The 24,081-nt window shown below is 36.3% G+C and overlaps 2 protein-coding genes across 3 annotated transcripts in view; both read left to right on the top strand.

The window, feature by feature from the left end:
* Positions 1-3,103: 3,103 nt before the first annotated feature.
* Positions 3,104-7,545, top strand: stmn1a (stathmin 1a). The gene is made up of 5 exons (XM_084131147.1): positions 3,104-3,214; positions 4,428-4,472; positions 4,595-4,767; positions 6,701-6,892; positions 6,972-7,545. Exons 2-5 carry the CDS (start codon positions 4,457-4,459, stop codon positions 7,035-7,037), a joined length of 447 nt encoding a protein of 148 aa, XP_083987273.1. The 5' UTR covers positions 3,104-3,214; positions 4,428-4,456; the 3' UTR covers positions 7,038-7,545.
* A 1,883-nt stretch (positions 7,546-9,428) lies between these two features.
* LOC311094242 (uncharacterized protein) overlaps positions 9,429-24,081 on the top strand; it is a 41,274-nt gene continuing 26,621 nt past the window's right edge. The window contains exon 1 of one of the 2 annotated variants that reach the window (XM_084132050.1): positions 9,429-9,647. The gene's annotated coding sequence lies outside the window, so the exon portion shown is untranslated. The other variant, XM_084132051.1, reaches the window with a different exon arrangement.

Here is a 24,081-nt window from a genome sequence, read left to right on the forward strand (position 1 = left end):
TTTAAATATTAAGATATAGATTCAAATGCAATAATGACAACACAGGTCAATAACTGGAATGGTGACAGCACAGACTTACATGCAGCTCCACACATACAAATTACACACACACACAAACACACACACACAAAAAAAAAAATCATTGGATTATAGCTATAAAATCAGTCAGATGTGGCCGATTCTGAATACACTTGTGGAGATAGATCACTTCGCTGTGCTGTGCCTGGGAACAGGAGATGCTAAATATATCCTAACATTAAATTGCTTTTTACAAAGCTTAAAATTCTACTTTTATCCTTCACTCCCAAACTGTCAGAGAGTGTGAAGAGCTAAAGAATAATCAGAAGCTATTTTCAGATTCCCTGCCCATTTTCTAACAGACACAGATGCCACACTGAGACCATATTATGGCCATTTATAATCCATTTGTATTTTATTTTACTTCAAACTTATTTGAACAACCAGTGTTGGGCAGGTTACTTTGGAAATGTAATAGGTTACAGATTACAAGTTACTCTATTTAAAAGGTAATGTAACTATTTCATTTACTTTATTAAAGAAATGTGACTGGTCACATTTTATTACTTTTTATTACGTTTTGATTACTTGCTTACAAATGTTTTCAACTGTTATTCTCTAACATTTAAACCAGGCAGGGTTAACCTTACAGTAGTACTCAACACTGACTACTGTCAGAATTTCAAAATCCATCATCACTTGATTTAAGATTATAATAATTTAATTTTAAAGCACAGCCACCACAAAATCACAAAACCTCTTTTTTACTTTGAGATCGTTCTGAGGTTAATGCAGATTTATAATCATAACAAGAAATAGTTTAATAGCTATGATACTGTTTTTGAAATCAAATCTTTGCATAGCTATGTCAGGAAACACTGGCATCTAATAATATATATTTTCTGTCAAAGGGTTCATAAATAAAATTGTGGCTGGTAAAGACGTCTTTAGCTAGCTAGCTAGCTAGCGAGCTAATTTGTTATGAATGGAGATTAACATTGTTAAATAAACTACCGGACATTCACCAAGCAATACAGAGCTAAAATACATCTTTAATACACATTAGTAGCATTGTGTAGCAGGCAGGAGTAGACAATGCCTTTTTTTATTTATTTAATGACTGCTTACAGTTAAGTGTAGGCTACAAACCCGCAGATGCTTAAAGGGATAGTTCACTTTAAAATGAAAATTCTGTCATCATTTACTCACCCTCATGTTGTTTCAAACCTGTATGAATTTCTTTCTTCTGCTGAACAGAAAGGAAGATATTTAGAAGAATGTCAATAACCAGGCAGTTTGTGGGTCCCATTGACTTCCATAGTAGGAAAAAAATATACCATGGAAGTCAATGGGACCCAGAAACTGTCTGGTTACTGACATTCTTCTAAATATCTTCCTTTCTGTTCAGCAGAAACATATAGGTTTGAAACAACATGAGGGTGAGTATATGATGACAGAATTTTCATTTTAAAGTGAACTATCCCTTTAATAGTTGGCAAACATTTGCACTGATTTGTCATATTTGCTGTGTTTTCTGATTTCTGGAAGAAATTATTTTTTAATTTGCAGCACTGGAACGTATTTATCACTCGCCATGGTGGCAACTCTCAGACAGGTTGTAGCACTTTTATCATAGATGAATGCACTTTGATGGACTTCAAATCAGAAACGGCCATTCACTGCCATTATAAAGCTTGGAAGAGGGCACATTTTTTAATATAACTCTGATTGTATTCGTCTGAAAGAAGAATGTCATATACACCTAGGATGACTTGAGGGTGAGTAAAACATGGGCTAATTTTCATTTTTGGGTGAACTATCCCTTTAAGCGAATATGTGGATTGATGTAATTGGCAGACGTGGTGCGCTGCAAATTCAAACAAGAGAGCCAATTAAAAGCATCAGAATAGCATCACTTTACTAAACAGCCTTTAATTGGCAGGATGCATTAGGAGGCATCCACATCAAAAACAGGCAAAGCAACAAATTAATATTATTCAACATATCCTAGCTTTTTACAGAACATATTTACATGTAACCCCCTTTGTAATCGTTAACATTTTCATAAGTAGCCTAACGGTAATTTAATTACACATTTTTTCTCAGTAACTGTAACAAATTACAGTTACATTTATTTTGTAATTAAATTATTTAACGCCATTAAATGTAACTAGTTACTCCCCAACTGTGAACAACACACAGCATTAAAGTTTTCAACAGTGATGGTTTCAAAATAGCTTTTATAGTCCAACTGTGCTCAGGTAAAGGTATTACTCTAAATCCTCAAGCTGGAATATTTTTTAATGATGATATGATGAGTCACTTCCCTTTGCTCTGTGACATTCTGCAGTTTCAAATATGGAAAATTATGTAGTAGTCAGTCATGGCTAACACACGGGTGAAAAAACAGATGCCAGACTTGGCCTGTAATCTGTAATACGACATGAAATGACACCAGAAAACAAATCAAGTTTATATGATCAATTTTATGTTTATGTTATCAATTTTATTCATGTAGGCAGTGACTGACAGCCCACATCATTTGCTTTCATGAGACTGATCATATTGACTCACACAGACACAATTTTATGACTATTGTAAATGACATGGAAATCAGAAACATGGAAATCACTGTCTGCTGGTATTTAATGGTCACTCAAGTTAATTCATGCAGACACGGGTTTGAAGATAAAGGATAGAAAAAGAAAAGAAAAATGCTATGTCTTGTAATTATCTTCATGCACAAAAAGATAAAAATGGGAAAACTATATTTGGAACTCTTAGACTTATATATCTAAAACATATTCAGCTAAAAAAAAAAAAAAAAAGCTCCATGCTTTAACAAGGCTGTATAGACAAATTATTCATCAGAAGAAACTGTTTTGACTCTTTTTTCCCCCTGTTTTTTATTTATTTATTTATTTATTTATTTATTTATTTATTTATTTATATATATATTCCAATGTTGCCCACTGAATCTAAACAGTTGCACAAATGGCAATAAATAAATTCTTCCCCGCATGGTTTTGTAAACTACATTATCCGGGAGTCAGTGAGCGCAGCCAATTGGCATCAAGAACATGATGTGACGACATAAATTCGACCCTTTTATGCGCGAACTTGACATGCATCGAGGCGAGAAAACGGCGCGAGGCTAGCTTTGTTTGTGATCAAACCTGGATCTTTTTGTCTGAAGGTAGGTGTGCCTGCATTATTATGATAAAATCGTTGAACAATTGGCAGGCTGGATATTCATTTATGCGATGTGTCCATATGCGGAGAATTATTCACGTGTAGATTTATTATAGCATGCATGTATTTATTTTTTGTTAATACATCAAGTTAATCTAACACTCGCATTTCAAGGTTTAAGTTACTTGCATTGAAAGGTGTCGTGTTGATTTAGGTTGTAAGTAAACAGCCTATAAAAGCTCGTTTGTTTTGGTGTTTTGAAGCCAATTTTTAAAACTCAGAAATTCTGACCTATATTTCGAAAAGTAGTCTCTAACTCATGCATTTGAGATGTGTCAGTATGCCCGTTTAATGCTTGGTCTCCATATGATTGAAACACCATGGTTTCAAAAAGTATGCTTTGTTCTGCATAAATGTCGTGTTTACGTGCATGTAATTCATCTGCATTAAAGCATCGTTGTAGGTAAGAGTACCGCGCAAATGGAAGACTTGCATGATGTTTTGTATGTGTTATTGTGTGATCATGGTGCTGTAGAAAGGGCAGGGCGGAGCTGTGCACGCGGTCCCGATTGACTGTCTTTGTTTGGATTTGTTCTCTCTGCGTTACTAAAAAAAGCGCATTTGTTTATCCACAAAGTGCATTTATTGTCTTATTCTAGCGTAGGAACACATACAACGGATAAAACGTGTAACGTTATCGTTATACGAAGTATGCCATTTTATGTGGTTTTCACACGTGCAGGTAGAGTGTTGAGGGGAGGAAGCGGTGCAGTGTGAGTGTTTTTGAAGAAAACGCGCCAGTATTTCCCGCGAAGTTGTTTAGCTGAAAATATTTGCGCGCCAAATTCACAACCTGTCGACAACTAAATTTCATAATTTGTTGGCTGTGGTTTGGAGATGCAGCCAGTTTTCCAGAAGTGGCGAAATCTGACAACCTGCTGTTTGGGACATAAGGGGGCGTCCTCAAATAACGAGTTATTAATAACTAATTTTCTAAAAATGCAAAGAGTTATTTGAGGAATAAGTTATTGAGGATTTTTTTTTTTTTTTTTTTTTTTTTTTTTTTTTTTTTAATGAAATTCATTTTCAGCTTTATATAGAATCCATATAAGTCTATGGTATTTCCATTTAGATATATCAAAGTAAACGTGTACAATATGACCAGGATGAAGGTGCAATAAATATGTAGCCCTAATGTTGTTGATTTTTGTTTTCAGGCATACTTTGACCTGTATCTTCTGCAACAATGGCCTCTATAAGTGGTAAGATTCTTGTATTTATACACCTGTAAAATAAATAAAAATAGGCAGGTGACATGATCTGGATAAATATGAGGCAGAGATGGTCCTTGAATTCTGCAGTTAACAAGTAAGCTTGTTTTCAGATATTCAGATTAAGGAGCTGGACAAACGTGCATCAGGTCAAGCTTTTGAGGTCATCCTTGGGAGTCCTGCTCCAGATGCCAAGGGTGAGTTCCCACTCGCCTCTCCAAAGAAGAAGGATCTTTCCTTGGAGGAGATCCAGAGAAAACTAGAAGCCGCAGAAGAGAGACGCAAGGTGCATATCTACACGTTGTCAGACATTTTACCCTGCATACAATCCATGCAATATTACATTTACACAGGGCTGGTTCTAGACATTAGGAGGCCCTAGGCAAAATTAATGTTGGAGGCCCCCCACCCCCAATAAAAAAACACTTGAAACAAATATGATTCCTAACCTTTTTATTTATACAACATTTAATTTTAAATTTAGTATATTTTTAATTACACAGTACATAAGTTTGGACACATTATTATTTTTAATGTTTTTGAAAGAAGTCTCTTATGCTCATCAAGCCTGGATTTATTTGATCAAAAATACAGAAAAATAATATAGTGAAATATTATTAAAATTTAAAATAATGGTTCTATACTTTTAAAATATATTTCTGTCATGCAAAGCTGAATTTAGTGTCACATGATCCTTCAGAAAACTTTATAATCTGATTTATTATCAAATGTTAGAAATGTTGCTTAATATTTATTTTATAAATATTAAGGATTTTTTGATTATTAAAAAGTTGTTTTAAAAAAGTCTTCACTCTCACTTTTTATATTCCTGTTTTTTTTCTGTATTTTTGATCAAATAAATGCAGGCTTGTAGAGCATAAAAAGAAACTTCTTTCAAAAACATTAAAAATAGTAATGGGTCCAGACTTTTTACCAGTACTGTATGTACATATTAATCAAACTTAAAAGGTACTCTTTTTTTGTTGTTGTTGTTTTAATGTTTTATTCAATTCATTCACCGTTCCAGAATACCACTTCAGTAGATGAACATAAGTGCTTTTATTATTTATTTTTTTCATAGCTGCGGTATGGGCAGGATTTTTCCCTCCCATTTAATCAATATTGACTGCAGATATTGTCATATTATTAATATCAGTAATATGATATTATGTATTGCATTGTTACCTTAAATATGCTATACACAAATCAAGTGGAAGAGAAAGACACGATCGCTACTGAGCAGAAAAAAAAAAAAATTCTAAACTGATATTATTGGCGCAAGTAGGCTATGATGTCAGGGTATAATCTAATCATCAGCAGAATTTAGAAGGTAGACCCATAGATATGAGATCCTTTATTTGAAACATTTAAAAATGTTGTAGTGTGTTGGCTTTTTAACTTTGAATACAAACCTCTTGTCTTTTACTTTTGTAGCTTTTTTACTAGTCAGCTCCCAACGCGATGTTATTCATTGTACGTGCAAATTCAAAGCGTCGCGTCTGGGCACGTTAATGACGCTCGTGCTCTTTTAAACTCATAATAAAGCGGTGAATGATTTTTCCAGAAATGACGCTGATCTACAGTACAAGTTTATATTTAGAATACATTGCAATCACTCCAAAATAGATGACGACAACTCGCACACCTGTATTACGAGCTGTGCTTCTTTGCGTGCCTATTTAGGCTTTTGCCTCGCAGCACCTGATGGATGCGTTCGTTACACAAACTTTCAGAAGCCGGCACCCGCTTTGAAACGGAAACATTAATTGGTTTAACTGCAGATGAGTGACAATTCAACAATATCCAATTAACAATGAGGCTAGTATTTCTGCCTGTCTTGACTGGTGGACTATATATATGTATGTGTGTAGGGGATGTTACGGTTATGGAGGCCCCTCCTCAAAGCCCGAGGCCCTAGGCAATCACCTGCTCTGCCTATAGCTAGCGCCGGCCCTGCATTTACATGACACGCATGTTACACAACAATAAATATGTGTGTATGAGATTTTGTCCAGATGCAGAAAGTGCACTTATTGTTAAGGGGCATATATAAGTAAGTACATGGAAGGGTGTGATATGTGTTAAAGGGCTCTTTCTGTTCAATCTACTACTGGAGTAAACTTGGTAAATTTGATGTTTTTCTTCTGACAATGTCATATTCCTCGCTTGAGAGAGTTATAGATAAAGATATTTTCTCTCCCCCCCCCCTTTTTCCTTAGTCTCATGAAGCAGAGGTTCTGAGGCACTTAGCAGAGAAGCGCGAGCATGAAAAGGAGGTGCTTCAGAAAGCTCTAGAAGAAAACAACAATTTCAGCAAGATGGCAGAAGAGAAACTGAACCAGAAAATGGAGGCCAATAAAGAAAACCGTACAGCAATCATGGCAGCCATGAACGAGAAGTTCAAAGAGAAGGTACTGTAAATGTGATGTGGCTTTATAGCTGACTTTTATGTAATAAAAATAAGTAATAGTTTTTTTGCTTCAATTCAAGGACAAGAAGCTGGAAGAGGTTCGAAAGAACAAGGAAACCAAAGAGGTCAACTGTGAAGGAAAATGAAACTGGCAAATGGTGTGCTTATGGTGTGGTCTTATGGTGTCTTTTTTTTTTTTTTTTTTTTTTTTTTTTTTTTTTTTTTTTGAGTTCACATGTAAGAAAAAGTTAGGTTTCATCATGGTCCATATTCAGAAAAAACTAAATGCAGCTTTTGTTTTGTATATAGCAGTGGTTTTACACCTTCATCAACTATCCTTTTACAAATCTGTGAACTGTTTGGACTGCAGCTTTGTCATTGTCTGATTTTAGCTGTCTTCAGAACCTGATAGGGACTCATGTATGATGTGCTTAAATCCTTAACATGCCTGTTACTGTCTGCATTTCTTGAGCTTTTTGATTTCACAAGGTTAGGAGCTTGGTTTTCTTGCTGTAAGCGCATGACTGTTCTTTGTACAAGTCTGAGGATGTGTATTGGAGGGCTTTACATGTGAAATGCAAAAATAGCAATACATGTTGACATCTTTGTCTTATTTTGTCGTCTTGTACTTAATAAAATAAATACTGAAACTAGTGTTTGCTGTGCTTTGGCTAACATAAGTTTAGAAAAATGTTAAGTAGTCTTTCAGGTATTCTTACAGTATGGAAAATGAGCAAGTCTGTATTCATGTAGACATCTAGAACTTAATATTACTTAATACTCTCAACCTAAAATCTGTGTTTAAATTTAGTATAGGATAAAGTTTTTGATAATTTTAAAGCTTAGCTGAGAAGGCCATTGAAGTGTCATTTGGTCCCAAGGATCAGGTATAACATGGATTGTGTCTCCCTCTAGTGTAGAAAGTGGTGTTATTCCTCCCCCAACATGTTCTTCAACATTTATTTTATGCATCTCAATGCACCAGTTTGCAAAGTGTCTCTCCCTGCCCCCCTAGTTCAGGCAAGGTATGGTTTAAGAACTGGGGCAATTCCAATAGTTAAGTGTAGTGATGTTCTTTTTGAATAATTGATATGATCAGTGAAGTATCAAGTGACCAAATAAGAGTATGCAAAATTATGACTTCAAACCATGAATTGTGGGCTTTGTATTTTGTCAATTCACGAAACAAAGCATTGTCTTCTTGGTCAGGCAGTGATTATAGCTGATCCTTGTCTGATTCCCATGAGTGGACATTGCTGTAAACTTTTTTTTATATATATTTACATAAATTCTTTTAAAGAACTTTGGAAATTTTGGATGATTTATGAAACTGAAAAAAAAGTCAAAGATGGTCTTGCTATCTAGATAGAGGGAGATAATAGATAATTGCCGTGTATAACCAAATGTCTGTCCTCAGTAGATAGTATAAACTATGCATTGGTAAAATATAGACATTGCCTTGGTTATTGTGACTGTTGGATGTTAAGCACTTTACTCCATAGTTTTTTTTATGCTCTAGCCCAATTTGAAGATGAAGGAAACGGGCTATCCATTAACATCTGTACTGTTCATCTTTAGTAATCCGAGTCACACTACTGTGTATACAAATAACTGGCAAATTTGTTTATTTGATACAGTACCTAAATATTTACTTTTTATATTTAAAAAGAGAACCTAAATATTTACTTATGAATGTACATCATAGATGCAAACATATGTTTTTTTTTTGTTTGTTTTTTTTCTTCTTTCATCTGTCTTGAAATGGTAAATTAAAATGCATTTTGATGTAGTTTTATCAATGAAAAACATAGGACACTAATGTAAAACTGAAGGAAAATTTTATCTCTTCACTTTAAACAATTTTAAACCCTTTTTTTTTTTTTGCCACCATGTTCAGTATTTTAATAACAGCTTGATCCACTGGGGGAAGCATTGCACAAGCACTTCCAGTCTAAGTGCAGATTATGTAAAGTTGACATACTGACAAAATGCACCACTCCAGTTCCTGACAGGACTGTCAACTATGTTAATTTGGCTGCTGACATTAGCAACTTACACTCATGTCAGAATTTTATAGTGATTTGTTTCTTTAATGCTCACTGATGTGCTGTAAAAAAGAATATAAGCATATAAAAATAAATAACATTCCTTGCACAACACGAGTGTGGGTGTCTTTAAGGCGTAGCCTATATTCAATACAATTTCATGAAATTATTCTCCCTCAGTGGGGCCAACACAGAGGTCAAAGTTCATGCAGACAATTTCTGAGGTCAGTGTAAAGTCAATGCTGCAACTGTTGAAGATTTTATTATTTAGAAAATAAGTAATTTAACTATTTTTTGTACACTATTATTTCCTTTTTGTCTGAGGGTGACTTTTGAATTGACTTTGGAACCTGAGAGCTGTGTTGTTACAGCAGAGAATTCTATTTCAGTAATGTCACATGGTACAAACTATTTCTCAAAATCATCTATAGAATGCATTACCATATTTGGGACAAGGATGTAGTATATATGTTAGCTGGACAATTTTGCAGCAGGGTCTTTCTGCAGGGTTCTTTCTGCAGAGGGGCACTCGGCTTTGTTTTGTTAATAAAGTCTAATTTTTCTGGCATCAAATATCTCTGAAGTCATTCCCCTGAAAAGAATTTAACCACAACAAATGGCGACCCCGGCAGGACGTGGCTTAGGAGCTGAAGGAGCCACGAAGGGATCGCTGGTGACTGACACAGACAACAGTGGCCGCTGTACTTTGAGGTGAGCAGTTTTTGCTTTTGAATAAGGTATGTGTTAGTCACCGGTGGCCCGGATGTGGTAAGAAAAAGCTTCTCCAAATTTAAAGAACTTAAAAAGTGAGATGTTTGATACCAGAAATAATTGCATGCATTGTCTTTGTAAATGTCAAGTAGTTGGTAATAGCGCGGGGGAGCTCCCGATAGTGTTTGTCAGTGCTTGTTTAATCCTGAGTGGATTCTATAACTACTGGTGATGCTGATTTAGCGCTAAGAGTTTTGACGTACGTACGTAAGGATCTGTGTTTGCGCTTATCAAGAAGGATCTATGCTGTGATGATAAAGGATGATATGTTGAAGGATGATAAAGCAAAAAGCATGCACACAGAGGATTTATAAGGATATAAGTTAATTTGTATTTACTTGTCAAGAGGGCCTTGAGGATGGCAAGTGTACTGATAAGGATATCAGTGGTTTATCTGTGTTTACTTTAAGTATAGCATGTGCACAGATGGTTAGCTCACGGTTACCGTTTTGTTAAACAAAGTTTTAACAAAACTCTGCTCGGGTGAAGCTGGGAAAATAGAGGTTTTAAAAAGTCTATAGGTTTAGAGTAACGGTTACCGCCTCGAATGCATGTAGCGAGGGACTGCTCGGGTTACTTAAATCATATGGAATAGGATAGTTAAAAGTGTTACTGTGTTGATGAGTGAATCTGTTAATGTATTGTCTGACAGGGAGTACAGAATAGTGTGTGTGTGAGTGTGAGTGTTTATGGGATCCTGTGTCTTGTGTGACTGTGCCTGTGGTTAAAAATAAGTAACCTCTGACCCTGGTTGCTTGAAGGGACAGAGAACGTGTGAATGACCAGTGAATGAAGGGGTATGAAATGGTGTGTATTAAAAAATTAAGTAGGGGAAAACAATTGTTTCAAGATATTAACTTAGAAGAATATTGTAGTATAAAATAAGATAAAATAATAAGATATATATTTGTGTAATGATAAATATTAATAGATAAATACAAATAAGATTGCACATGCTTAATATATTATATATTATATCTGAAGACGTCTTTGTATCTCGTTATCCCTGAAGACAGAGTGGAAAAAGTATTCCATTGCAGATAAATAAGTTTGCGTTAAGAGAAAAATAACTGGTGCAGTGCTAAAGGTTAGCAAGATTGAGTGACTAAGTTTCAAAAGTCAAAAATACTTTACAGAAATCTTACAATTGTAGTAAATGGGATTTCTTGATTGAGAATAAATAAATAAGAGGAATTCCTTGATGTTTGTTGAGGAAGACTTTATTCACCATACTAGATTATTTTGAACACAGCATGCAAATATAGAAGATTGAAGTCTGATTTTATGATAGGGAAAATTATTTAATTGTATTATTTTCAGATCATTAGAGTTATATTATTGCTGATATAGAAAAACAGAACTAGCTTGCTTTTTTCCGGCAATGAAGAACTGCTTACTAATAGAATGAGGGAAATGCTATGGTCAACCAGTGAGATTTTTATATAAAAGGAATAGTGAAAAGATGCAGGTTAAAAAGTGGAATGTAGATAAAGAGCTAATAGCTTATATGTAAAAGTTCAATTTGATTCATGCAGATCTCTGAGTGTTCAAATTGCAGATGGCTTCAGTCTCCTGTGGAAGCAACAAGAGGGCAAAGGGCAAATACATGAATGCAGAGACACGAATGCAGAGAGAAGAAGAGAGTGGGTGAGGGGTTCTCAGCTCCCCTCCTGAAGTTCAAAAAGACTCAGAAAGACTGAGTTAATGCAAAGACTGGAAAAGGTGAATCTTTCACTTGAGACTTTTCCTGAGGACAAAGAGAAATGTCACAGTGTCTGGTTTGTGTACTCCTGGGTAGCCACTAGAGGTCCTCCTCCCCCACAGGTGTCAGTCACTATTTGACTACAATCCCCATCACCCTTGTCGGACTCATTATTCATTATCACACTCAGCTGTTCCCACTCACCTTGTTAGTGTCTGTCTATTTATACCCTGTCTGTTTTATCACTTGTTCTGGAATCCTTGTATTTTGTCACCCGCTTCCCAGAGTCTGTCTTGGTTTGGTTTAGTGTTTATTTCTTGTTTTTGGACTGCTTACATGGATCTTGACCTTTTGCCTGTTCCTGGATATATGATTACGGATTACCCAATAAAACTGCACTTGGACTATCACCCTTTCGTGTGTGTGTCGTGACAGAAGGATTCCGGCAATATGCATAGATCCAGCAGTACGGGTTTTCGTATCAGTCCCCCAACCACTGAGAAGGAGAGGAGGGGACGATTTAGTAATTTAACAGCAACATTTGACGCAGCACTGAAGGATTTTTTCAATAACTGCCTGGATGACCCTTTGCCTCAATGGGAGATGAAGGGGCTTGAATGCCTGGACTTTTGGGGTTTCACTAGTTACCTACATCATCGTAGCCAGTGGGCTACACCAGCTACATCCGTCTCTCCGGACAAGATGTCCGCCACCGAGCCAGTGTCTCCGGACAAGATGTCCGCCACCGAGCCAGTGTCTCCGGACAAGATGTCTGCCACCGAGCCAGTGTCTCCGGACAAGATGGCCGCCGCCGAGCTTGTGTCTGTTCCAGTGTCTCCAGACAAGGAGATCGTTATGCCACCGTCTCACCCTCGTAAACGGAGAAGGAAGAGGAAGGCGTCTCTCGCTCCTCACTCTATGCCCGTGGGCCCCGAACATCCCGCTGTCGTCCCGGAGGCCGGCCCCGAGCAGCCCGCTGTCGTCCCAGAGGCTGTCCCGGTACTTGTCCCGGAGACTGTTCCCGAACAGTCCGCTGTCGTCCCGGAGGCCATCCCCGAACAGCCCGCTGTTGTCCCGGAGGCCGTCCCCGAGCAGCTCGCCCTGCCGGCTCCGCCCGAGCTGCTCGCCTTACCGGCGCCACCCAAGCTGCTCGCCTTACCGGCGCCACCCAAGCTGCTCGCCCTGCCGGCCCCGCCCGAACTGCTCGCCTTGCCGGCTCCGCCAAGGCTGCTCGCCCTGCTGGCACCACCCCAGCGCCCTGTCACGTCTGCCGATCCAGAGAGTGTTCCTGAGCCGGTGTCTGTTCCTGAGCCGGTGTCTGTTCCTGAGCCTCCGCCCTGGCCGCCCGAGGGGTCGTCTCCGCCCTGGCCGCCCGAGGGGAGGTCTCCGCCCTGGCCGCCCGAGGGGAGGTCTCCGACCTGGCCGCCCGAGGGAAGGTCTCCGCCCTGGCCGCCCGAGGGGAGGTCTCCGCCCTGGCCGCCCGAGGGGAGGTCTCCGCCCTGGCCGCCCGAGGGGAGGTCTCCGCCCTGGCCGCCCGAGGGGAGGTCTCCGCCCTGGCCGCCCGAGGGGAGGTCTCCGCCCTGGCCGCCCGAGGGGAGGTCTCCGACCTGGCCGCCCGAGGGGAGGTCTCCGACCTGGACGTCCGAGGGGAGGTCTCCGCCCTGGCCACCCGATGGACTGACATTTCCGCCCTGGCCATCTGCACAGCCTGCTTTGCCCTGGCCGCCCGATGGACTGTCTGTTTCGCCCTGGTCGCCGGCTAAGCCATCACCCCTTGTTTCTGTTCCCCTCCATGGACCTGGCCCCCCATCCCTCCCCCTGATCCTCCACCATTCCACCTCCCTCCTGGACTCTTGTTTTGTTTTTTTGTGTGTCTTGGAGCGTCTGGTAGCCGCTCCGTAGAGGGGGGGGTTATGGCACAGTGTCTGGTTTGTGTACCCCTGGGTAGCCACTAGAGGTCCTCCTCCCCCACAGGTGTCAGTCACTATTTGACTACAATCCCCATCACCCTTGTCGGACTCATTATTCATTATCACACTCAGCTGTTCCCACTCACCTTGTTAGTGTCTGTCTATTTATACCCTGTCTGTTTTATCACTTGTTCTGGAATCCTTGTATTTTGTCACCCGCTTCCCAGAGTCTGTCTTGGTTTGGTTTAGTGTTTATTTCTTGTTTTTGGACTGCTTACATGGATCTTGACCTTTTGCCTGTTCCTGGATATATGATTACGGATTACCCAATAAAACTGCACTTGGACCCTTTCGTGTGTGTGTCGTGACAAGAAATCCTGAGATGCAAAATTGTTACAGGATTGATCAAAAGCCCAAACTGAGAAGAGACAGAGAAACAATAGAGCCTATTCTCCACTTTGCAATGGCCTTGAGTGACAGTTAGGCTGGCAAAACATGCAGAGCAACAACCAAGCTAAAAACAGAAGAACAGACCCTTACAGCACGACAGGTGTGGCTACTTGATCACTCTAGAGACTGCTTCAAATTTGGTTAATTATTATATTAACTTAATTCATTCTGATTATTCACTGGTCTCATAGCAATTCTTTATATTCTCTGCTAAACTAACCCTCTGTGCTTTTTCAATAGGTACAAGTCCAGCTCTATAAGAAAAAGAAAAATACAGAGAAGTGGGTGCTCAACTCACCGAATAGTTAAAACTGAGGCTGGATTTGGAATAGTGAGGGCTATTATATTAGACAACAATAGGGCTAAAAGCATGATATAATTATTATCTGGAAAAGAAAAAGATAGACAAAAAAATGTCAAAGAATTATTATTTTTGTTTACAAAACAATGATACTGGTCACTCCATCTTGTTTTAATAATTTTCTAGAGATAGATTAGAGAAGGAAAAATAACTCCAAAAGTCTAAACTTATGAAATCAGAAATGCTGTCGAATCTGGGATAATGAGATGGAAATGTTATTGGCCATGGATCCAAGATTAAGTAGAGATCTCCAATGTTCTTCTTAAAGCAGCTCATGAGCAGAAATAAAAGAATATGAAAAAGTAAAATGCATTTGAGAAATTACAATTGGCTGCCTTACTCTCAACTGCACCATGCTAAGGCCTATTATTCTGAAATATTTAATCTATTAGAGTTTGTAAAAAGACAAATTGGTTTATAACAACAGTGGTAAACTAAGCATTAAGATCACTGACACTTCTGAATAGTGGTTGAATAGCTGTTGTGACGTTGTCCGTCAGACCTTTGGAATTCCACAGCTAAATTTGTAAGTTCCGTATTTAGAGCACAATCTGCGGAAGAAGAATGTGTGATGGCCAATGAGTGACTGAGTATGAATGAGTGAAAGATGGTGTACACCAAGGCAAAACAATTATTTTGCCTACAGCTGTATCTAAATTTCATATGTGGGCCCACAGGGCATATTCTGCCCAATAAAATAATGACCATGGATGGATTTGGTTAATATCCTGGTCGAAACTGTAGTGGCAATAGAGAAAAAAAAAAAAAGAAAAGAAAAAACAGTACCACATTTGCACAGCGCCTAACACATTTGACTTTCCTTTCAGAATATGAAGGAGCATAACACATCTGACTTTCTTTTCAGCATATCATGAAGGAACTGACATTTTGTCAAAAGTATGAAATCTTGCATTGTAACTTTTTTCTTGTTGCAAAGTGGGTTGAGTGTTGTCCAAGATGCCTGATAACTAGTATGCTGATAGTGGGACTCAAAACAATGAGATAACTGAGCTGAATTGACTAATTGTAAAAAGTAATATAGGGGTAAAGCCCTGCTGCTAATGAGCAGAAAACACACAAAAGAGGCCAGAACACCACTCAGCCCACATGATCATTTTACAGGTGACGCCAAGAAGGAAAATGGAGCAGATGAGCAGATGATCTAATATATGTTGTTGTCACTAACAGAACTAAAATAAATAATGAAGGTTTCATTCACACACTCAAAAAAATGAACTAGGAAGGTTGTACACTTTACATAATATATTTATATTTAGTTTACTTATAATAATTGTGTTTGTTGACTTGAAATGTTTTGTTCTATTAAGGTCCACGTAATTATGTCTCAACTTAACAGTACAAAATCCTAACGTGTTGTCTAAACACAAACCATTTATGTTAAGCAAAAAAATTATTACATCCAGAGGGTGGCAGTATAGTGCGACGCCAACTGCCATTTTGCCCTAACTTAATTTGATTGTGTTCAATCTGCTTAATATGTAAAATTTAAGTTTACTTAATCCGTTTGTGTTGGATTACATGAATGATTTGTGTTGCATTAACTGAAACTGGGGAGTGCTTGTTAGTTCCCAGCATGCTTTGCATATGGTTGAATTAAGAGAGAATAAATGTTAAAATTAAGTGTTATTTTATGTTTTTTTGAGAAAATGAGAAAAGGGGAAGACTTGATAGTGTGTAATTGTGTTTAATGTTCAATTACGTTGGAATTATTAGAACCATTTAAAATACAGTGGGTTACCATTGTGGAGAAGTGTGGAGCATTTTGTTTGGCTGTGGACTGATTTGGTTACTTTTAACTGCTTTGGTTGAAGGAGCATGTAAATCTTAGCATTTAAAATGCTAATACGTGCTACTGCTAGCAAATAGCTAGCTATAGTCTATTCATTTAATTATGTGTCACTAAAATAAATAAAATATGAATGGGTGAATGAAAATAACAAACACATAAGTTGAATGCAAATTAAGTAAATTAGTTGGGCTGACACTATTAAATTAAGCTGTGTCCAACCATAGTAAATAAGTTGAATCAACCTTAATAAATTAAGTTGACCCAACGTAAGTACATTAAATTGGAATAACAGAATTGCATAATGCTGAAATAAAGCAAGTTAATCATGTGGAAATCATTTCCATGATTTTTTTATGTTCATTCAAATAGTTCTTTTTTTGAGTGCAGATGGGAACAGTTCAATTCCAGGAAGGTTTCTGGGACAGTAAAAAAAAAAAAAAAAGAACCAGTGACAGTGCTGTCATCTCAGAAGAGGCTTAAACATTGATCAGCAAACTGACATTTAAGTCCATGCCTCTCAACTTAAAATACACCAACAAGCCTCAACCCTCCACAATAGGAAGTGAGGGATCAAGGGCTCGTGCTAGTAACAGCCCCCCTCGCCTCCGAGGGAAAGTCCATGCAACGGCTCGTAAAGAGTCACCCTGGTGAAACTGAATGAACAGAATGATAAAGAGAAGACAAACGACAAGAAGAACTTTAAATGAAAAGTTGCAGAATGTGGGAAGCTCACAGGAGTTGTGCAAAGAAGAGAGAATCAACAGAGATGAGTACAAGTTCAAACAACAGTCAACATCAACCAAACTTTCTTTAAATTTAATGTTAAAGCCATTGAATATACTATAGTAGCAACTTAATAATAACCCCAGAGGAAGAAAAAATATTGAATTAAAGAATATATCAAAAACAATGTAAAACGATAATGAAAAATCAGAAAAGAAATGAAAATAATGAATGATAAGCGACTAATTCAAGTAACTGTCATAGCACAGTGCGAATTAAGACAAGTCATGAAGGAAAATACAAATAGAACTAAATTACATTTTAAAATAGATCATAATGGGTACTCTAATGTAATTTGTCAATAAAGGGGTATAAGTAATTAATTTAAGGCTACAGTTGAAAATTAAATAAAAGATTAACACTGACTATTAACAAATATTTGAATTTAATTTCTAAGATTATGATTTGATTCAATATGCTATTGACTAATTAAATGTATTTTAAATGGTGCTAATAGAACGACCACCTCAGTTGTAAGTTGTTCGAATTCAATAACAAACAGGCATTATGAACAAGTTATATGGTAACAGAGGAGGGTAAGAATGACAGGTTATTGCACAAAAACATACTTTTGAATATTCTCAATCCTGATGCGCATGGTTTTGACCAGTGCGCAAGGGGGGAGTAAGGAGGGATTAAGAATAAGAAAAAAATTAAAAGGCTAAATTAAATTAAGGAAAATTAAATAAAAGGCATTTTTTGCAATTTTTTACATGATAAATTTGTGACAAGAATAAAGATAGGAAAGGAACAGTGACACAAATAGGCCATATATCAGTACCAGAAGGACTAATAAAACACGGGTTAATGAATTATATGAACAAGATAGAGATGGGTAAAGGCAATGAAATCAGCAGAGGGGGTCAGGAGAAGTAATTAAATATTACCAGAGAAGTATTCCTTAGATTTGAAATTCTATCAGAAATAAGTTTAGATAATGGGTCAGCAGTCATTCCAGAAAAATTGAAGATTAAAATTAATTGTATGCAAAAACTTAAATTACAGAAAGGAAGTTTTAACAATAATTAAGTTATAATGCTTTATGTTTGAAATGGTTGAGAAAGAAGAAATGACCATACAATGAATATGTAAGATAGTATAAAAAGTTATTTTCGAGAGTATTTTTTCTAATTGTCTAATGAGGTTATTGAATGACTTTTATGAAGTAAATGTAACATTGCTCTTGAAGCTTTCTTAGTTTGAGTGATTACATGTGACATAATTAAGTTTATTCATGATAGTTCATTTAGAAATTAGTAGAAAGGAAGAAAAGGTATTCAGTTAAGGTGTGCTTGAGCTGAGGAGTTATAATGAAAAGGAGCTGCAACACGTGAGATTAAACATTTTAAAAATGGTATTTATTGTTTAAATTTGGTAATAAAGTAAACAGAATTTGAAATGTAAAACTTTATAATGAAACATATTGCGATTTAATGGATAGAAGATGGACTACAGTGTTATGTTCGTTCATCAACTAAAAATGACTGACTAAAAGATTGATTCTTCAAATTTAAGAATTGATATTCCTTCATAAAAATATGAAGTGAATAAAAAAGAGAGAAAGTTATTTTTACCCAGACCTATTTTAAATCAAAATTGATATGGATTATGCAAAATAAAAACGCAAACTAAATCAGTTATTCTACTAATAATCAGCAGAGATTTATTATAATGATTTGCCTTTATTATAATGAAAACAATTACATGAAAAAAGTAAAAGGACTTATGTTTGGAGATTAATTTAGCAAATACGATTGAGTCAAAAATTTAAGGCAAAATTGATTTAAAGAATTATAAATGTTTTTGGAGTTGCAATATTGAAAGGGGGTTATTATTCTGTTGTGTACTTCCCATATTAAGACGATAATGAAAACTAATTTTAGAGGGCAACTAAATCATATATTATTAAGATTGAGCTTATATACCAAATTGAGATTTACAATCATTAGACGTTGATTGAAGTACCTCGAATGAGGATGAAGACGATTATAAATGAGCCAGATCCTGGGTGTTTGGGTCGAAGAGGATATCTACACCTCAAGAAAACTTTTAATTGTATAAGGGAATGTTTGAAATATTTTACATAACTGTGACAATAAGACAATGCTGAACCAATTTCATCAACACACTTGTAACAATGTTTGATTTTTGATTAGGGAGGATTCGAGTCTTTTACTTTCTCCAATGAAAGAAAAAGAATAAACAACTGAAAGAAAGAAAAATGTATGGAGAAAGATGTTTGGCTCGATTGCTCCTCCGGAGTGTGGTGGCATAATTTCAGTCATTGAAAATAAGAATGAGTGATTTAATTTAGTCACTAAGGTAGTATAACGGAGGGGACTGGATTTTGAAACTACACTCTGGAAAATGATAGTGAATGTGGGGCTTAGATAAGCCCCAGAGGAGGGAATGTTGAAGATTTTATTATTTAGAAAATAAGTAATTTAACTATTTTTTGTACACTATTATTTCCTTTTTGTCTGAGGGTGACTTTTGAATTGACTTTGGAACCTGAGAGCTGTGTTGTTACAGCAGAGAATTCTATTTCAGTAATGTCACATGGTACAAACTATTTCTCAAAATAATCTATAGAATGCATTACCATATTTGGGACAAGGATGTAGTATATATGTTAGCTGGACAATTTTGCAGCAGGGTCTTTCTGCAGAGGGGCACTCAGCTTTGTTTTGTTAATAAAGTCTAATTTTTCTGGCATCAAATATCTCTGAAGTCATTCCCCTGAAAAGAATTTAACTACAACACAACACCACTCTTGGATCGAGGTAGTCATGATAATGTCTGGAGCAATCCCAGCATTGAATGAACTGAAGGTTATAATCACAGCAAACTGTCACTTAATTTCTTAGTGCTTTTTTCCAGCCTATTTACCTTTCTGCTATGAAGGACTAAAAATGACAGAACGAAAAATAAATAAATAAATAAATAAAAGTAGAAATAAATAAATAAATACAGAAATAATAGTGAAAATAAATACATTTTGGTAATATAAATGGCTATTTCTGTATTTTTACATGTATTTATTTATTTATTTATTTATTTATGCATTTCTATATGTATTTATTTATGTATTTATACATTTATTTATATATTTATGTATTTATATATTTATTTATTTATATATTTATATATGTATTTATTTATACATTTATTTATTCCTACATTTATTTATTTCTGTATTTCCACATTTCTACATTTATTTATTTCTGTATTTCCACATTTCTACATTTATTTATTTCTGTATTTCCACATTTCTACATTTATTTTTCCCTGCGCATGTATGCTAATTGACCAATGGCTAAGCCACGCCCCCAAACGCGATGAGCCAATCACAGTACGCATAGCTAACCCAATACACTCGGACATTCTCTGCTTCCTCGTCCATTGCAATGCATTGCGGTTATCAGTTTTCATTCGTTTTTATGTTTTTTCTTATCATTTTGGCTTTTAAAAAGCGTGTGTGTGTGATTTTGGTTGGGTGACAGTTGTAGGTTACAGTTTGACAAGAGTTTACAGTTTGACAAAAGCACAATGTTGTGTTTTACACAAATATAAGTAGGCTAAACACTTTGCAGTTTTAATTATGTCCTGTATGAACAAAATGGAGTAAGTTTTTATGTTTCCACTGTTCGATCGCGCCCGCTCTCTGACACACACACACACACACAGAGAGAGAGAGAGAGAGACAGAGACACAAACACACACACACACACTCCAGCAATGCAATCTTGACATCGCAGCCTGTTCATTATTCTGCGCTCACACCAAACGCGAATAGAGCGTCAAATTCGCGCGTATCCGCGTCTATTTTGAATCCAAAGCGAATAGGACACGCGTATAAAGCGAGCGTTTGAAGCGAAATAGCACCAAACTATAACGTTGTACACTGTGAACTGTAAATCTTTGTTCTGGAGCTGAAGCTTATCGACCTTCTCAACAATAAAATTATTAATATAACCCTCCAATGCATATTTAAGGCCCTTTTGGTGACATCGAGATGATATATAATCTTTCTGTCTCCAAAAAATCATCAATTGCCTCCTGTGAAATGTCTCCTACTGTGACAGCTGCCAAAGCGCCTGTTACCGAATGTTGACTGTTTGTCCGAGTGAGTGGAGGGGGCGTGGCTTAGCCATTGGTCAATTAGCATACATGCGCAGGGAAAAATAAATGTAGAAATGTGGAAATACAGAAAGAAAGAAATGTAGAAATGTGGAAATACAGAAATAAATAAATGTAGGAATAAATAAATGTATAAATAAATACATATATAAATATATATATATAAATAAATAAATATATAAATACATAAATACATAAATATATACATGCATAAATAAATACATATAGAAATGCATAAATAAATAAATACATGTAAAAATACAGAAATAGCCATTTATATAACCAGAATGTATTTATTTTCACTATTATTTCTGCATTTATTTATTTATTTCTACTTTTATTTATTTATTTATTTATTTATTTATTTTTCGTTCTGTCATTTTTAGTCCTTCATATTCTGCCACTTACCCTGACAATACACCTTTCAGGTGTCCTCTCAAAAGCTGACTTTGTTGTGGTTTCTCTCTTTTGTGAAATCACTTGTCAGAGATCTTTGATGCCAGAAATATTAGACTTTATTTTATAACAAAGCCGAGCATCTTCTGCAGAAGATAGCTCCAGACCTTTGCTCAGCTCACACATATATACCATATATCCTTTTCCAAAAATGGTAACACCCTATACAGTATATATTTTGGGGTAAAGGTCTTGTACCATGTGACATACTAAAATCTTTATGCTGCAAGCAACATTCCGTGCCTTTCTTCAGGCTTCCAAAAGTCAAACCAAAGTCACAGCAGGGGAAATAATATTGTACAAATATAAACCTAAATTACTTATTTTCTAAATAATCAAATTGTTCCTCCTTTCTCATTTCCAATGACTAGATTATGCCACACTCCGGAGGAGCATTGAGCCAAACATCTCTCTCCATACATTTTGCTTTCTATCAGTTGTATTTTCTTTTTCTTTCTCTAAAGAGAGCAAAAGACTCGAATCCTCCCTAATAAAAAATAAAAAAATAAAATAAAATAAAACATTGTTATTAGTGTGAGGATAAAATTGGTTCAGCATTGCCTGTTATTGTCACAGTTATGTAGAGTATGTCAAACATAAAAATCCATTATACTATTAAAAGTTTTCTTGCGGTGTAGATATATTCTTTGACCCAGATACTTTGCGCTTAGAAGAGAGTCACCCTTGGGGAGGGGTTAGGCTAGCACATACACCCAGGGTTTGGCTTATCGATCATCATCTTCTTTCTCATTAGAGGTACTTGAATCAACATCCAATGTTTGTAAATATCAATTTGGTTTATAAGCCCAATCTTAATAATATATGATTTGGTTGCCCTCTAAAATTAGTTTTCATTATCTTGATATTTCAGCATTTCTATTTGTTTAAAACCCTCTGAGGTCGGCAAACGCACCGGCGCGTTTTGCTGGATTTTCTCCACATTGTAGCACTATAAACTTAAATTACTCCGTCATTTATGGTCATACAGAAAAAAGAAATATAAAAAAAGAATATGTGATATTTCTATTTTTGTATGTGTCCACTTACAATCAAATCAAAACATTGTGCTTTGTAAAATAAAGAAAATAAACAGTGTGTGCGTTCTGCCTCTCCGTCGCAGTGAACTTTTTTTTCTTGAGCACGTCTATAAACTGAAACAAAACTCAGCGAATACTTGTCACACATTTATGAGCCATATACCTTTATAAACATTTAAGTGTGTACTTTTAAATGATCAGATTCAAACTGAAAACAAATATTCTCTGTTTAAGTAATTTGTATAAAACCAACAAGATGTCCAGCTTCTCAAACGCTTCCTAATTATTTTTAATTTGACCACGCCCACGAGCGCAAAAGAGATTCACATGCAAATCTCCACATGGAACGCGAACGCGCTCCTTACCTCAACAACAAAACACCAAAACACTTCACAAGTCTCTGCTTTTCGTCGAGTTTGAAAGGCGCACCGTGAGCTTACATTGGATTTACCTCAGAAGAAGAAGAACGTGATTTGAAGACAAGAAAGATGTAAGGTAAGAAATTCTTACATATTAGTTTGTTATTGTTGCATAAATTTCACATTGCAGTTAAACTGTTGCTAGATATATGGTGAATATTATAATATTTAGACCCGTATTTACTGTTACTGTGTTTGTGGATATCTGCTCAAACGTAGATATGTATATGGTAACCATAATGTTTTATATTTGAGCGCGATCGCGTTTGAATGTATCATATTTTGGATCGTGATCGCGTTTGAATGTATCATATTTTGGATCGCGATCGCGTTTGAAAAGCAAAACGCACCAAACGGCTTCATGTTTTTACTATTATCTCATTTAATATCATCATAACGAATGGAAACATTTGAAGTAACATGATAATCAATATATTTTTCTCTAGCTTAGTTGTTACTTAAATCTTTTGGAAGATTTATAGGCTGCTATAGGTTATTGTTATTATTATTTTATCCAGCACTGCGCATAGCCTATGCCTACAAGGCACAACAAACCTGGTGTTCATTATATTATATATTGTTGGAAACATTTGTGTGTGTGTGTGTGTGTGTATTCTGTGAATTTTAAAAAGCAATTTTAACCAGAAAAATCTAAAATTTATTCCCAAAATCGTGCAGGCCTTTCTCTTGATATCAGTATGTTCACTTTTTTTTTTTTTTTTTCAGGGCCCAGATGTCACTGAGTCCTGCTGACTTCAACATTCACATGAGTTTCTGTACATGAACATGGTAAATCAAATCAAATCAAATCAAGTATATTTGTATAGCGCTTTTCACAATACAGATTGTATCAAAGCAGCTTCACAGTATTAAAATAAAATAATACAACAAAGTTTGTTTCTAGTGGAATTTATTGATTGATAGAATAAAATTAAATATCCCCAAAATATCCCCAACTGAGCAAGCCAAAGGCAACAGTGGCAAGGAACCGAAAAAAACTCCATCAAGCGGCCTAATGGTGTCCTAAAACTCCATCAGGTGACCTAATGGAGAAAAAAAAAACCTTGGGAGAACCCAGGCTCAGTCGGGGGCCAGTTCTCCTCTGGCATTTATGAACTAGAGGCCGGATTGTAGTTTGAAACTGTGAGATTAACAATATTATATGAATGCCTGGCTGAAAAGATGCGTCTTTAATCTAGTTTTAAACTGGGAGAGTGAGTCCGAGCAACGAACAGTATCAGGAAGGCTATTCCAGAGTTTTGGAGCCAAATGTGAAAATGCTCTCCCTCCTTTGGTTGATCTGGAT

Source organism: Abramis brama, assembly GCF_963993115.1.
Source record: "Abramis brama genome assembly, chromosome: 12".
Taxonomy (NCBI): Eukaryota; Metazoa; Chordata; class Actinopteri; order Cypriniformes; family Leuciscidae; genus Abramis; species Abramis brama.